The following is a 16,760-nucleotide window of genomic DNA, read 5'->3' as shown; positions in this document are numbered from 1 at the left end:
AAACACCACTGCGTAAATGGGTGGCTATAAAGGTGGGATTAAGTATCCGGAAAGTATGAGTTGAGGCATATGGATCAACAAGTGGGATTTGTCCATCCCGATGACGGATAGATATACTCGGGCCCTCTCGGTGGAATGTCGTCTAATGTCTTGCAATCATATGAATGAGTTCATAAGAGACCACATACCACGGTACGAGTAAAGAGTACTTGTCAGGAGACGAGGTTGAACAAGGTATAGAGTGATACCGAAGATCAAACCTCGGACAAGTAAAATATCGCGAGACAAAGGGAATTGGTATTATATGTAAATGGTTCATTCGGTCACTAAAGTCATCATTGAATATGTGGGAGCCATTATGGATCTCCAGATCCCGCTATTGGTTATTGGTCGGAGTGAGTACTCAACCATGTCCGCATAGTTCACGAACCGTAGGGTGACACACTTAAAGTTGGATGTTGAAATGGTAGTACTTGAATATGGAATGGAGTTCGAATATTTGTTCGGAGTCCCGGATGAGATCCCGGACATCACGAGGAGTTCCGAATGGTCCGGAGAATAAGATTCATATATAGGATGTCATTTTATGTGAATTAAAATGTCGCGGAAGGTTCTATGGAAGGTTCTAGAAGGTTCTAGAAAAGTCCGGAAGAAACCACCAAGGAAGGTGGAGTCCACATGGGACTCCACCTCCATGGCCGGCCAGCCCTAGGTGGGGAGGAGTCCCAAGTGGACTCCCCCTTAGGGGGCCGGCCACCCCCCCACATGGGAGGTGGAAATCCCACCTTTTGGTGGGAGTCCTAGTTGGGCTAGGTTTCCCCTCTTATGGAAGGTTTTTGGTTCGGGTCTTATTCGAAGACTTGGACACCAACACTTGGGGATCCACCTATATAATGAGGGGCCAAGGGAGGGGGCCGGCCACCCCAAAGACCACAAGCTGGCCGCCCCATTGAAGTGGCCGGCCACCCCCTCCCAAACCCTAGCCGCCCCCCTCTCCTCCATATAGCCCGCGTAGCTTAGCGAAGCTCCGCCGGACTTCTTCACCGCCACCGATACCACGCCGTCGTGCTGTCGGATTCAAGAGGAGCTACTACTTCCGCTGCCCGCTGGAACGGGAGGTGGACGTCGTCTTCATCAACAACCGAACGTGTGACCGAGTACGGAGGTGCCGCCCGTTCGTGGCGCCGGAACCGATCGTGATCAAGATCTTCTACGCGCTTTTGCAAGCGGCAAGTGATCGTCTACCGCAGCAACAAGAGCCTCATCTTGTAGGCTTTGGAATCTCTTCAAGGGTGAGACTCGATACCCCCTCGTTGCTACCGTCTTCTAGATTGCATCTTGGCTTGGATTGCGTATTCGCCGTAGGAAAATTTTTGTTTTCTATGCAACGTTATCCTACACCTTTCGGTATCCCGTGTTCCGAGACCATGTCTGTACATGCTAGGCTCATCAAAGCAACCTTAGTATCCGCGTGTGCAGATCTGGTTTGCACCCGTTGTATGCACATGTAGAATCTATCACACCCGATCATCACGTGATGCTCCGAAACGACAAGTCTTAGCAACGGTGCATTCTAAGGATGAACACTTTATTATCTTGATATTTAGAGAGAGGGATCATCTTATAATGCTACCGTCGCGATCTAAGCAAAATAAGATGCAAAAGGGATTAACATCACATGCAATTCATAATGTGTGATATGATATGGCCTTTCTTCTTGTGCTTTTGATCTCCATCTCCAAAGCACGGACATGATCTCCATCATCACCAGCATGGCGTCAAGGTCAGTGGCGCCACTTCATGGTTGTCCATCACTTATAGCTACTATAACAACTACTTGAAATAAAGCTATTACATGATGAATAGACACGCATGTCTTTAACAAAAATTAAAGACAACCATTAGGCTCCTGCCGGTTGCCATAATACAATAATGAACATCTAATACATCAAATATAATCATCATCACATGGCCATATCACATCACCAAACCCTGCAAAAACAAGTTAGACGTCTCTAATTTGGTTTGCATATGTTACGTGGTTTAGGGTTTTCGAGTGAGATCCAATCTACCTACGAACATGAACTACAACAGTGATACTAGTGTTGTCAATAGAAAGAGTAGATTGAATCTTCACTATGGTGGGAGAGACAGACACTCGTAAAGCCACTTATGCAATACAAGTTGCATGTCAAGCGTGGAGCAAGTCTCATGAGGCGCGGTCATGTAAAGTTAGCCCGGACCGCTTCATCCTACCATCCCGCAAGATGCAAAGTACACTAACTAAAAACAACAAAATCATCAACGCCCACAAAAACCATTGTGTTCTACTCGTACAATAGATCTATGCATAGACACGGCTCTGATACCACTGATGGTTTCGTTGCATGGAAAAAAAAATTCTACCGTGAACATGAACAAAAACCAAGATCCAATCTAGAAAGAAGTAAGATCTAATCTACCAAGATCGAAGCAACGAGAAGATCATGAGACTAACCCTCGAAGATTCCAAAGCCTACAAGATTAGATCTCGTTGTTGATGTAGTCGATCGTCCGTGCTGCAATTCTGCAACACTTCCGTACTCGGTAGTGCGTACGTTGTTGATGTAGTATATCTATCCATCATCAGGATGGACAAATCTCACTCTTGATCCATATGCCTCAACTCACACTTTCCGAATACTTAATCCCATCTTTATAACCACCAATTTACGCAATGGCGTTTGATGTAATCAAAGCATCCTTCCGGTGTAAGCGATTTACATGATCTCATGGTCGAAGGACTTAGGTAAGTATGTATCGAAAGCTTATAGCAAGTTAAACTTAATGACTTGATCTCATGCTACGCTTATTTGGGTGTGTGTCCATTATATCATTCATCCAATGACATAACCTTGTTATTAATAACATCCAATGTTCATGATCACGAAACCATGATCATCCATTAATCAACAAGCTAGTTATACAAGAGGCTTACTAGGGACTCTTTGTTGTTTACATAACACACATGTATAAATGTTTCGGTTAATACAATTATAGCATGGTATACAAACATTTATCATAAACACAAAGATATATTATAATAACCACTTTATTATTGGCTCTTGGGCATATCTCCAACATTTTGATTCACGACACTTATTCTAGGAATGAGGTGCTTTTGCACCCTGGGGCATATGCTCCTGCTTTTTGAAATGACTTAAAGCTAGTTCAAAATTTTAATTCCAAACAAAAAATTGACGTGTATGTCTTGACGTATTATGTGTTCATAAAGTCGTTTCGTGAAAAAACGATGTTTTGTACGCAGTGTGAAAAAACACAATTTTTGATGTTTCAAAAAGCTTTTCACGAGATATTTCTTTATCTTTTTTACACGAAACATAAAAAATGTCACCTTTCCGTGAAACTTGGCGTGCACACATATATTGCCTATATATACGCGTCAAATTTGTGTTCATATTTTGTAACATTTTAAAATGTTTTTCACGGGTAGCAGGAGCATATGCTCCCAGGTTCAATTGTGAAATTTCCTCTTTTTCTATTATTAATTAATAATAAATAACTCATTATGAAACGTAAATATAAAACGCCCGACTTATCAAAAAACAAAATAGTGCTGCCAATGAGGCCCATTAAAGAAGGCTTCAGTAGGGAGGATGCGGCCGCATTTTTCTGAACAACAGAAAAGACCCTTGAATTCCAGACGGCCCAGCCCAGATAGCCGCGCCGGTGATTCGAAATTCAAAACACCATGAGGAGAGACGTTGGTGCGGGCGGCTGCCTTGCCCCACATGTCAGAAAGAGTTCACAAGACCCTCCTTCTCCTCTTGACCTGAGGTGAGAGCAGAGCAGAGCAGCGCGCTCGGATCGAATCTCTCGACGATGGGGTGCGGCGGAGAAACAACGGCGGCGATGAGGTGGCCGCGGTGGCGCCGGCGCCACGGCTGGCAGCTGCCCCTCCACCCGCTCCAGGTCCGCCGCCCGCCCTCCCTCCATCTTTTCCCCATTCCTTCATCCCCTCTTCGCCGCTTTCTCGGATTTAATTGCCGATGGCTGCAGCTCGTGGGCGCGGCGGTGTTCGCCGTCCTCGTCGCAGCCTACTACGTCGTCCTCGGGCCCTATCTCGGTAGCACCGTCGCCGGCACCACCCTCCTCGTGCTCTTCTCCTTCTCGGTACGTCCACCACCACCTCGCTCTCCAGTTCCCAAAGGCAGACCTTTGCCTTGCGCCGCTGACGACTGGCTGACGACAGGCCGCCGCCGCCGCGGCTCTCTACGTGCGCTGCACCGCGGTGGACCCGTCCGACCGGACGCACGCCAAGAAGATGAAGAGGCAGCGCGACCTCGCCAGGTGCGGCGGCGGCCGCGGGCGGACGCTGCCGAGGCTGCGGTACGGCTACATCCTGTGGCGGTACGCGATGCGGCTGCTCAAGAGGGTGGAGGTCCGCGTCATGAACCGCTGGGTGCGGAGGACCTACCTGGAGCAGTGGAACTCCAGCGTCCAGCTCGACCCCATGCTCCCCTTCGCCTTCACCAAGCTCGACGACATCGTCTCCCCGCACGCCACCCAGGACCAGGACATCTCATTCTGCCCAATCTGCGACTGCGAGGTCTCCACTTATTTACATCTCCTCTCTAGTTTGTTCATTCATCTGCTACTGTGTTTCGAATGAATCAAGAAATGCAGCCCATTTCGATGTTCTTGGATGAATCTATTTCTATGTAGATAGGTCAATTTCTGAACATGGCATGTGTTAAATGGACTGAATTCATATGTTGTCAGTGAAGTTCAACAAATGAATTGCATCGCTGCCAGCTGTTGACCAATCAGGAACTTACAGAGCTTAAATTGCAGGTGAAATTGCGCAGCAAGCACTGCAAAACTTGTGAACGGTGTGTTGATGGATTTGATCACCACTGCAGGGTAACCACCATATCTATGCAGTAGCTCACTTCCAAATCTCTTCTATCCCTGCTCATCATATCTCGGCAAATCAAGTGACTGATTAATCAATTTCTTCAACGCAGTGGCTCAACAATTGCATCGGGAGAAGGAATTATGCTGCATTTATTCTGCTAATGTTCTTTGTCTTGCTGATGGTGGGTGCTTCAAAATTCCATAAATGTTCAGCTTTCCGAGCTGTTTTTAGTTTCGCCAGTCCTAATTGGCATATTCCAATCTACTTTATCAGCTTGTTATCGAGGGGGGAACAGCGGTTGCGATTTTTGTTCGCTGTTTTGTCGACAGCAAAGGGTTGAAAATGGAAATGGAGCACAGGCTTCACATTAGGCTACCTAAAGGAGCTCATGCAGCATTATCTGTAAGATATAAAGAATAATATGCCTGGTAACAAACTTTGTTTATCTATTTCACTTGTGAACCTCACGCTCCTCTTTAATTTTTGCCACAGATGGCATTTGTCCTATTTACGATGTACAGTACTGCAGCATTGGGCCAGCTCTTCTTTTTCCATGTTCTGCTCATTAGAAAGGTTAGAGGTTTGCCAAACCCATGCTTGTATTACCAGTGTGCAGAGCTCAGGAATATGCTTTCATTTTTGGTAACTTAATTTGCATATTTTAAACTACAGGGAATGAGGACTTACGATTACATCCTTGCTCTACGAGAAGCTGCACAAGCATATGATCCTTTTGATGACTCGGATATATCCTCGGAAGAGAGCATTGACTTTGACTCTCCAGAAAGGCCATCGTTCATGTCAAGGATCTTTTGCAGAAAAGAGGAAGTGAATGAGGTAAGAAGAGATAAATTGCTGCACTGGCATACTTAACTGTCAATAACATTAGAGATAACAAAACAACTTTGAACACGATAGAGTTCCCGAAAGCTGTCGATAAGGATCGACGAGAAGGAGCCCAATGATGCAACAAGGAGGAAGGATGACATCCAGATCAATCCATGGACGTTGATCAATATGAGTAAGGAAAAAGCAATGGCAGCCGCTGAGCGTGCACGTGAGCGGATCAGGCAGAAGCTGCAATCCACAACCATCTCCCCTATGAAACCATTACCATTGGAGACAAAGCGAGGTCCTTTGAATCCGGAGAGAAGCACGACAGGGAAGGAGATCGTACCTGTATTCACAAAGAGCTGGGTGTCAGGGACCTCAGGGTCACCAACAGCAAGGTTGTCCAGCCCAAGAAGGCGGTTTTCAGGGTCATCGTCACCCAAACCTCAGAGGAGCCGGACCAACTTCAACGTTAGACTGACAGAGGTGTCAAGAGAGCTTGATACCCACATCTCGAAGCAGGTCATGTGCTCTGTTGTCATGAAAGGCGTCGAGGATGAAGGTTCTTCGTTGTAATTTAGGATGTTGTGTAGCCCACAAAATTCATTCAATTTTTTGTTAATCTCTGTGTATTGTGTGCTGTGCTTTCTTAGCCCATGCACTTCTTCACTCGGGTAGTTTAATGCTGCTGTATACATAGTTGTATGTTGCTCTCGTGTACTACATCCCCTGAACATTTGAGTACATCAATGCCATGGTTATTTATATCAAATTTCCAACCATAATCAGTTCTTCTGCAGATGTGAATTTGTCATCTCAAGTGTTGTTATGATATGATTTTTGTTTCAACTCTTCACTTATCTGTAGTTGTCATCTCCATCTCTGTTGTGATGTTAATACTCGAGGTCTTTTACAGTAGGATCCATGAATATGAATCATCCATCCGAGTCAATCCAAAGGGTTAGATTTCTAAAAACTGAATGTGTGTGGGGTTTGTATGAGAAATATGTTAATGAGAAGGAAGAAGAAGTGCTATGAGCATTTAACATAAAATGAAAGCAATTCCCTGGCTTCAACTCTTGTTGTTTCGGAGAAGGAACTCACTAGCCATGAGCCTGTGAATGGTGAATTGCAGAAGAGCAATGCAGTACTAAGAAATCTTCTCGATGATCCTGTTCATCACTAGAATGCTATTCCAAACTGTTTAGATGAGCCTGAGTAATTGGTTTCTTTACTTAGGAAATACTTCTTACAAGTGAGGATTTTTAGGATGCTTGTTTACATCTCAGGTAGTTTGTTTGTTATTCAAACAAAAAAAAAAACGGTTTGTCGAATGAACTTCACAAATTGCGTGCATGTTTTACTATTTATACATATATCATTGTTGTTTAGGGAGTAAGAACTTTGCTGAGTCTTGCATGTGGCGAAAACTGCAATGTGTGTTGGTTGCTAGCATGAAAAGGAGAATTTTGTTTACCTACGAAAAGTTAGTCTTCTAAGTTCCGTTGACCTGTTTCTTTGGTCTGCCTATATGGCGTGTCCATTTTCTACATCCAGATTAACTGTGAAGAATCTTGTGTCGCACATTGACATGATTTGATTATTCCTGAAGATTAGAGGGAATCTCAAACAGATCAGGTTTTATCAGACTGAACAGCAATTTCCTTGAGCTTGCCTTTCTGAACATGTTCAGATCTTATAATGCCCATAGAGATACTTTGTAGACATGTTCGGTAGAAACTGTACTTGCCGACCTGCTTTGCAAAAGTCAAACGTTCGTCAGTACATTCAGCCATTGGGTGCTCAAGAAGGGATTTTCTTGTGATATATTTATGGTTGAATGATGTTCTATCTAGGGTCTCTGTGATACAAAGGATTTTCATAGGAATTTTGAAGGATTAGAAACCACAGAAAAAATCCTATTTGTTGTTGATTTGTACGATTGAATCCTCTAGAAAAATTCTAAAGATTTCTTTGCGCTCTGTTTCACAGGTTATTTGAAATCCACTCAAACCTGTTGTAAATAATCTTTTGTTCCGGTCATGAAATCATCAGTGAACTATTACTACACCACACTATATTATATGTCAACTAAATAATTAATACTCATTCCTTCCTAAGCGAGTGTCAGCCAGAATTAGTCAAATTAGACACATGCTATATTACCAAAAAAAAGTGTTCAGAAATATTCGTAGATTCCTTTGATGAATATGAGATGCCATCATAGATTGATTTTTTTTTCTTATCTTAACCTAGTAGTCTAGACCACAGGTTTTTTAGGAACTTATAATGCCTAATTTTGTCCAATAGAATTGCCACATCTGTAACTCAACCATTATTGTTCTTTGATGTAACAAAATAAGTATAAGCAAACCGAGAACAAGCAGGTGCATTTGTGCTTGTGTGGGGTTTGCCAATCTCAGACAGTATGAGCCCAACCATCAAACATTTCCCTTCCTGATGTATAACACAATTTGTCAAGGTACTAATCAGCCACACTGAACAAATTTTTAACCACAAGCATTCAAGATACATTATATTAGAAATGGGCCAAAGAGGTACCAGAATGCTTAAATTCATTTAAACGGACAGCTCCCTTTTTACCCCACCCTCAGCTCTCGCACTAACTAACTAACCTCTTTATTCAAGAATCACACCACAGTGAATAAGGAAAACAGATCTCTCTACCAGAACAGCTTCTACTATGCCACTGAAGGGCTGTCAATAGCAACAGCCATCGTGTTTAGTCCGTTGTCGACATAGACAGTCGAGCCGGTGATAGCAGAGGCCAAAGGAGACACCAGGAATGCTGCTGCGTTCCCAACTTCATCTGTTCAGCATGCAACTATTCTTATAAGATATCATTTCATGAAGAAAGTTGCATAACTTCGCAAAAATAATAAAACAAGGCAAGGCGTCCATGAACTATGTTAGACAAAAAAAATTTCAACCTGCCAGAAGTTCCTTCTGCAATGGTGCATTAACGTAAGAGTACTCGATCATCTTCTCAATGAATCCAATTGCCTTTGCGGCTCTGCTTCCCAAAGGACCTACAGATGCATCCGATAAAGCACAATGAAGCAAAATTGACGCACTTTGCAAGTGCTGCCAAACTGCTAAAACAATATAATCCTTGAAGAGCTATATTCAAAGTAGTAGCATATCATACATAACAGTCAAACAAAGCAGATTAGCATGGAAGAGTAATGCAGCTATGGCGTGTAGAAATGGCTTTTGAGGAAACATCCAAATAAATATTGATTGATTTCTTAGATAGTAACTAAATTAATTGATTTCCAGTGGCCGCATGTTACACCTAAATGCACAAAATAACTTAAGTGCATACATTATTCTACAAAGATGAATCAGCTACAAAAACAGCGTTCTTTTTGAAAGATACCTGCGGATATGGTGTTCACTCGAATTTTGCCTTTGCGTCCAGCTTCAAAAGCAAGTACCTACATTAATTTGGAAAAGGAAGTCAAAAAGAATAACATTCATGCGAAAGAAAGACCTAAAGTTAGAAACTGTATATTATTATCATAAAGAAAATCCTACTCTTGTATCACTCTCAAGAGCTGCTTTAGCTGAACTCATGCCACCACCATATCTACATGCAAAAAACATCAAAACAATCATATGTAAAGATAGCTTGGCAAATAGCTTATATCTCATAAATCTATATAAGAACACATTTACCCAGGAATCGTTCTTTCAGATGCAATGTATGTTAGCGAGATACTAGCACCACCTGGAAAATATTTAAACTCATGAGGCAGTGCAAATAAATGGCTATGCGGTTCTTTGTCAGAGCACAGCATCATTTTATTGAAGAAGCCAATCAGAGTTAATAACTGGTGAGAGAAATTTCAGCATTGATGTCCACTCAAAAGTTCCACGGACAGGCCAAACATTTCTACTGTGATCCACTAGCAAAATAAAACTAAAACAAGACATCACACTTAAAAAGAAGGTTTTGTTCTAGAGAAGTGGAATTTGTGCCCAACATGGCATGCACACTGTAAATTTGTAGGACAAAGGTTGGCCTTTGCATTGAGATACATTTTACGTGATAGATTCATCAAAATTCAAATACTCAAAGTACATAAAACGGTTGTGGGTTTGGCCAGGCAAAAGTGCAAAAGTTTAGTGCAGAAGATAACTAGATGAATGGCAGCATAATACTGAGAGGATCTGCATTACCTGGATTCATAATAGGAACGAAGTGCTGAAGTAAGGAAATAAATGAGTAACTGGATGCTGACATTGCAGCAAGATAGCCACTTCTTGAGGTTTCCAGCAAAGGTTTTGTAACCTTCAACATAAAATTAGTTGGATTTTCAGTAAAGGTGTTACATGAAAATTAAGCATAATGCCATGCGTATGTATGCACACAAATAAATAAAAAATAGGGAGGGACAGTACCTCAGGACCATTAGCAAGAGAATGCACAAGAATGTCGATGCTACCAAAATCCTTCTTGACTGCTTCAGCAGCTTCCTAAAAAATGTATAGATTCATATATTAGTCAAACTCCTAAGCTAATATCTATGACTACAAGAGTCAAGAGAGGTGACTCTAACTACCAAAAATAATACCAATTCTACCCTGAACATACACACAATATTATGCTACCACCCTTAACAACCACCTCAGATTCAAACCGTGTGCAACAGTACTGATTTTGGGATGAATGAGGTGAAGCGGTATTGTAGTGGTAGTTATAGTTGTGTTGTGTCCCTTGTAGTCCTAACATGCACCTACTGTTATACTACCAACATTAACGTTGTCTTGAAGAAAGTTCAGAAATTGGGTACTCATGCATATGCAATAGAGATGGTTTCTTAGACATACCTTCACAGTCCAATTTGATGATCCTGCGTACCTTTTGTTTGTTTTGACCTAAAATAGTGAAATATAAAATGTCATTATAAGCCATATTGTGAACTAAACAAGTGCATACACAAAAGTAGAGATTACATCTTCAGGAACATCCTCCGGGCAATCATAGACAGCGTCCAGTGGATAGACTTTAACAATCTCCATAAGAGATCCATCGGGCAGCCTGTACCAACAGCAAATCAGTCAACTGCCGAACAGCAAGTTCAGAAATATTTTGTGACGCATCGAATGAAACTAGAGGTAGATCAAAATTATCTAGAACCATAGTACATACTTCCGTGATTCGTCAAACTTTCCACGCCTCAGGCTTGTCTCGAATATGTTAAGTGCCTGCCAATGGTACAATTATCTATGAGCTAATTAATGAACAAAAGCTTACAATATGAAGTAACACAGCAAGGGTCAGATAAACATACAGGCACCCATGTACCAACAAGAATTTCAGCACCAGCTGCTGCAAGAGCCTTTGCAATTGCCCAGCCGTAGCCATTATCATCAGCAACCCCAGCAATAAATGCCTTTTTCCCTGAAATATCACAGCTAAAAATGAGAAAAGGTTGTGGTACTTGGGTAGGCACTTATGAGACTGAGCTTCCTGAAAACTAAAGAATTACACACTTGATTTCTTTAATCTGGTAATTGGGTAGGAAGAGGACACATGAAACATAGCATGTTCCATAATTTGGTAAGCTGGTGATATAAATGAACCTGTGCCAAACTTACATGCCTCATTCTCATAATGTCAGCAATTCATATGACTAACATAGTAGGATCTGTATTGTTCACATATGGCATGATCAGTAATATGCCAAATGAAAGGGCTACCATTATCATCAAATGATGAACACCATTGATAGTTCTTTACTCGTTAGCTATATAGTACAGACCCTATGAAAGCCACTATTCATTATTTGCCAAAAAGAGAACTTGTGTTTTCTTGGGATCATAATTCATAAGGACATGCCTAAGTCGCTAAAGTCCAAAATAAGCAAATATCACCCCCTATGCTTAATAATGAACTAAGGAAGGAATTTCAGCAATCAATTTTAGTGTTATGCATGAATCTGACAGTGTTGGAGAAAAGAGCATTATTGTATATATTACAATAGGTGAACAAATAGTAAGTACTCAAAGCTATCAGAACCCAAAGAAAGTTACAATTAGATGTGGATTGTGGAATTACAGAGTTTTCTACTAGCACGCTTAATATTGTGGAACAAACAGGTGAGCAGATATCAACTACTAGCCCACTAAATCTGTACGAATTATCACACAAACTAATAGTAGAAGAAAGAACCCACACAAAGTTACAATTTGATGTGGATTGTGGAATTATAATTTTTTCTTCACATGCATAGAAGTACCTCTAAACATGATCTCCACCAGAGAACAACATATTCCTGACACTGCTTACCTCTGAGGTCAATGGGTAGCCCCTGAGGGGCACCTTCTCCTGACACTGCTCTCACGGCGATGTTGGAAGAAGTGAGAGGCCTGGAGTAGGAGATTCTGGGGCAGCTCGCAAAGCCACTGGCGCCGAGCGCCGGGCTGATCCGTGAGACGGCCGCCCTCGAGGCGAGCATACTCTGGGAAGCCGAGACGCAGGGGCGCGCAGCCAGCATCTGCGCGCCGGCAGTTGCACAGGGGGCCATCGTCCGTCCTAGCAGTCAGAACACCATCAATTCATCACAGAAAAAGGAAGGATCTTGCTGCAAGAACGAGGCTCAGTCCAAAACGGCGGAGGATCTCGCCGAGCAAAGAACACAATCGGTAAACAGCAAATCGCAATTTTTAAGAGGTGGGTTCCATGGATCGGGGAGGAGGTGGCAAGCTGACGCCTTACCTCGGGGAATGCTGTGTAGAGGGAAGGGATCTGGGAGCGGAGCGCAGGCGTGTGCTGTCGCTGCCTGCGGCAAGGTGGTGATGAATTTAGAGCGGAGGGACGGAGGGGAGCTAGTTGTAGGAAGGGGAGGAGAGGACGGGGTTTTCGATGAGACCGAGGGGGGAGAAGAGGGTTCTGGTTTAGATTCGGCCGGAGTAGCTGAGAAACCGAGGGAGGCTGCAAAAGTACCTTGAGCAAACAACAACTTCCCTACACAAGAACTTGCTAAAAACAAACAATGTCCCTAAAAAATGAACTTGATAAAAACAATGAAAAATCTGCAATGCGTGCAATTCGGCACAAAAAACTGTGCGTGCAATTCGGCAAAAAAAACTATGCGTTCCGCCAGTGCGCAGCCGGTGGACTTGGCGGCCGCGCGCGGGATACGATGACATTGAAGGCGGCGCAGAAGCCCAGGCGCCGCCCGGCAGTGCGCGCGCAGAACAGGCAGCCGCGCCATTGATGGCGAAGGCTGCCGCGCAGACGCAGAAGCGCTGACCGCCGAAGCGATGCCCTCGATGCAGATTCGCTGCCAAACGGGCCCGGTGGAGACGCGAGCGGACAGTTTGCGCATCCGCGCAGCGTCCGCAGAGACCCGTAAATATGCGACATGTTTGCGTCTCTGCGGACAGGCCCGGTCACTTTGCGTCGCGCCGTTCGAGATGGTGCCAGACGCTTTCGTCGAGGCAGTGTCCGTTTGCGTCGCGCCGCTGGAGATGCTGTTGGATGGAGATTTAGAGCATATCCGCCATAAACCCCCGTACGAGATCCATCATTTGTTTGTATAGAGCACACCGGCCATTATATATACCTATACCTAATAATAAAGAAAATAAGATTTCTTGTTCGTCCATCTATTATTGCCCCTCCTATTCTATTAAAATTACGGGCAATGCCACGGCTGAGTCAAGAAAACGATTCGCTGAAAAATCGGTCCGCCTTTGGCCCACCTACCACGCGCCTTATCCCTTCCTGCTCTCCACCGAGACGAACAGAAGCAGCGCCGCCGGCTGCCCTCCGCCTCTTTTCTACTCGGCTACATCAGCGGACAGTGCCAGACCGGCCGAGACACGGGCGCCTCCCGCGCGTATCCCGCCGCCTCGACCTCTCCATGTCCCTGCTCCCGCCCGCGTCGACACAATCGGCTCGCGCGGCCTCGAATCTCCGAGTCCCTGCTCGCCGACCTAGAGGTCGTCGTCTACCATTCCCCGCTTGTTAGCGGGCGCTTCAGGGCCTATACTAGAACGCCGCCATCCTGATTCCTGGGGCCACCGGTGAAACACCTCACTCCGACCACGGCAACGCCAAGCTAATCTCCAAATCCCGCTACCCTGCAGCTGCAGTCTCGAACACACTGTCGGGAATCATCATCCAACACCATCGACAAAAAATTCCAACTTTCCCGAGGCAGCGTACTTGCTCCATCTCGTCCGCGTTCCAGCCGTCAGGTGTAGGCAGTGCCTCAAATCGTGACTCGTGAGGGGCTCACGGGAAGCACCGACGGGTCGCTGATGCAGGCAGAAGTGCAGCATGGGCATGGCCGTGCCCAAGGTGGTCCGCACCGGCGAAAACTAGGCATGCCTCATTCTCACCGGCAACGTATCGTCTGGCCTCCCATCAACCGCACCCTCGACATCTCCCTCTCCATGATCTGCAATTCCTCTTAGGGCGTACCGCTCCAGTATAGAGGTCGTTTCTACACATGGACCTGCAATTCCTCTCAGGGCGTACCGCTCCAGTATAGAGGTCGTTTCTACACATGGACCTGAATTGCTAATTTCTATTGTAGGAGAGAGTTCAGTCAAATAAAAAGCTGCTGGGAAAGAAAGATATTTGGTCTGCAGCGCCTTCGCTGTATAAACATCTGTCCACGTACATCATCTTTATTTACGAATTGTAGTGTTAGCCAATAAAACTGCCTGAGGTTTTCCAATTCCGATGGAAAGAATTTTGATGTTGTGTGATTTAGTTAGTCCTATTTTCTTTCAGCATCAAGGGAAGGTTTGGTGCGTAAACTGTGAATATATAATGTGTTTCTGTTTCTATTAAATTTTATAATCATTCACTAATATTCTGTAAATTTGGGGCATAAATCTAGGTACACTAAGATTATTATCAAGACTGTGTATCTTAAGGATCTCTTGTGCAAATCTTTGTTAAATGTGTACGGTATATGTTTGTTGTTGAATGTGTATGGGATATATAGCCGTGTCGACTTGACTAGATGCTATGAGAGATAAGGATATTGTATCGTGTACCATTATCTGTTTACCTTGCAAATTGTGTTGTTTGTGCAAACTACAAACCAGTCTAAAACAAAGCATAAGACATAGAAAAGACTCTAGAATTATGCATTTTCCGTTGTTGTAGTGTCGTATCGAAGCTATCTGAAATATTTTGGATTGAAGAGGTGGATTTCAACCACCTGGTGCAACATACGGGCAATCTTCCTAGTTTTATTAAAGGGGAGTATGGACAAAGTCAAAAGCTCCATTCTGGCTCTTTTAGTAGCCCTGTAGGCCACGTGCCCTGTTTTCGTTGGACGTGGCGTTAGCTGACGTCTCCGATTACCTCCTCAATAATGCTGGGTCTACGGATAATTTGTTATGGAAGATGTTTCTCCTGGGCTGAATACTTGGACCCACCATGATTTGTGCGTCCAATTGGCTGATGCCACGCTGCGTCCGTAAGTGTTTTCCGTAAATCTTTTCCGTATGTGTAGCATTACTGATTACCTCCTAATAGGCTAGGCTGGCTCTAGAGGCGCCGGATATATAAAACTTCACGCTGGTGCAAAAGTTGTTTAGGGCATCTACAATGAAGCCGCTTATATAAGAACGCTAGGAATTTTAACCCAGACGAGCGTTTTGAGGAAAGATCATGGACGCTTATGTACAGACGTCGACGCAAAAGGTTGAGAAACAGAGGACATCAGTTTAAAAAAAAATTAGAGGCCAGTGTTGAATTAGTGGACTCTTAGCATGGGCGCCAGGATTAATCGATGGATTCCTCTCCGCTCAAGCGCCCATACAAGCGTCGCGCATTGAACATCCCCTTAGAGAAGACGTGGCTATTTTCCTCCGTAAGACCTGCATCATCATCCATTGTGTTCGAACACCATATTATTTCTAGCTAGCCAAATAATCCTCAATATAACAACATTTATCATACTAACCAAAAGTTTCTTCTTTTTGTTATTCTGTAAGACAAAGATATCGACTAAAGTTGCAGGACCAAAGTTAATACCCAGAACACTCTTAACTTCCAACCACATGTTGGAAATAACGACACATTCACGGAATAAGTGGTGGTAAGTTTCAAGCTCCTCACAGAAAATACAAGTCATCTGCTGATTGCCTTTTAACTAAATTATCTCTAGTAAGAATCTTGTTATGAACTATCAACCATAGAAAGAAATAAATTTTAGGAGGAATCATGAAAGTCCAAACACAATGTACATTAACAGGCACAATCTACCTAAAATTGATAATGGCATACATTTATTTTACACTATAAACCCCACAACTTCCCACATCCAGATAAGAGCATCACTTTCAATAGTGAGATGGAGAGTTTGTGCAATCTGCAAGATCTCATACCATTGCAGCATCAGATCACACTTTTTTTTCTCGATAAATGACGCCTTATGAAACTCATATTTAGCATCAGGTTGATACAATCATAAGAATTTAGACCCGATCTCTAATAGTTATAATGTATGAATCCACATAAACCAAAGAAAAAAACACAAAGTGACGCACTGAACAAATATGAGAGCCAGGCATCAACGCCTAGGGTGGCGGGGTCGATCTGTATACTAGTTTTTGTAGTTATCGCTAGGTGGTTTAAGACCTATTCATAATTGTTTTATTACTTTTAAGGTTGTTTGTACTTTTGTTGATGATAGCTAATAAATTGGTCGAATTTTCGGAAAAAAACATGGACACTTATGTTCTGAAGATACTCGAAGTAATAGTCTAATAAATATCGCGGCAATATGCTGAACACCTTGTGGGAGGTGGCCGCCGCGGATACATCGATGCCTACGGTAGGTTCGGCAAACCGACGGTGGGAGATGGCGGAGGTATCGGTGGTGGCTACGGTGGCGGTTTCTAGCTGGGCGATCAGAGGTCAAACACAAAGAAGGAGGTTGCGACGACGGCAATGGCGATTCAGAGGGGTGGGGCGGAGCGGGTAGAGAATGGGTGGATTTGGCTGCCAAGACTG

General features: G+C 43.7%; 2 protein-coding genes across 2 annotated transcripts; one reads left to right on the top strand and one right to left on the bottom strand.

Moving 5' to 3' along the window:
* The first annotated feature begins 3,882 nt into the window (after positions 1–3,882).
* Positions 3,883–6,325, top strand: LOC124659651 (protein S-acyltransferase 18-like). The gene is made up of 9 exons (XM_047197487.1): positions 3,883–3,972; positions 4,060–4,173; positions 4,253–4,609; positions 4,855–4,923; positions 5,028–5,099; positions 5,192–5,320; positions 5,411–5,491; positions 5,591–5,755; positions 5,837–6,325. Exons 1-9 carry the CDS (start codon positions 3,883–3,885, stop codon positions 6,323–6,325), a joined length of 1,566 nt encoding a protein of 521 aa, XP_047053443.1.
* A 1,882-nt stretch (positions 6,326–8,207) lies between these two features.
* On the bottom strand, positions 8,208–12,620 carry LOC124683843 (enoyl-[acyl-carrier-protein] reductase [NADH] 1, chloroplastic-like). The gene is made up of 13 exons (XM_047218275.1): positions 12,495–12,620; positions 12,066–12,311; positions 11,068–11,177; positions 10,926–10,981; positions 10,730–10,814; positions 10,604–10,651; positions 10,175–10,249; positions 9,953–10,064; positions 9,449–9,500; positions 9,308–9,359; positions 9,150–9,207; positions 8,701–8,799; positions 8,208–8,579 (listed from the first exon to the last, which is right to left on the bottom strand). Exons 2-13 carry the CDS (start codon positions 12,301–12,303, stop codon positions 8,452–8,454), a joined length of 1,113 nt encoding a protein of 370 aa, XP_047074231.1. The 5' UTR covers positions 12,304–12,311; positions 12,495–12,620; the 3' UTR covers positions 8,208–8,451.
* Between the last annotated feature and the right edge of the window lie 4,140 nt (positions 12,621–16,760).

Source organism: Lolium rigidum, chromosome 1, assembly GCF_022539505.1.
Source record: "Lolium rigidum isolate FL_2022 chromosome 1, APGP_CSIRO_Lrig_0.1, whole genome shotgun sequence".
In the NCBI taxonomy this organism is placed as follows: domain Eukaryota; kingdom Viridiplantae; phylum Streptophyta; class Magnoliopsida; order Poales; family Poaceae; genus Lolium; species Lolium rigidum.
Note: the sequence above shows the minus strand (reverse complement) of the source record. Positions and strands in the feature narration are given on the sequence as shown.

Bases quoted from the DNA above. Each gene is read 5' to 3' on its own strand.
- LOC124683843 (XM_047218275.1), bottom strand. From the start codon at position 12,303: ATGGCCCCCTGTGCAACTGCCGGCGCGCAGATGCTGGCTGCGCGCCCC. The intron at 11,178-12,065 runs GTAAGCAGTGTC...GTGATATTTCAG, and splicing joins GCTACCCATTGACCTCAGAG to GGAAAAAGGCATTTATTGCT. The intron at 10,652-10,729 runs GTAATCTCTACT...TCACTATTTTAG, and splicing joins CGGAGGATGTTCCTGAAGAT to GTCAAAACAAACAAAAGGTA.
- LOC124659651 (XM_047197487.1), top strand. From the start codon at position 3,883: ATGGGGTGCGGCGGAGAAACAACGGCGGCGATGAGGTGGCCGCGGTGG. The intron at 4,924-5,027 runs GTAACCACCATA...TCTTCAACGCAG, and splicing joins GATTTGATCACCACTGCAGG to TGGCTCAACAATTGCATCGG. The intron at 5,100-5,191 runs GTGGGTGCTTCA...CTACTTTATCAG, and splicing joins TGTTCTTTGTCTTGCTGATG to CTTGTTATCGAGGGGGGAAC.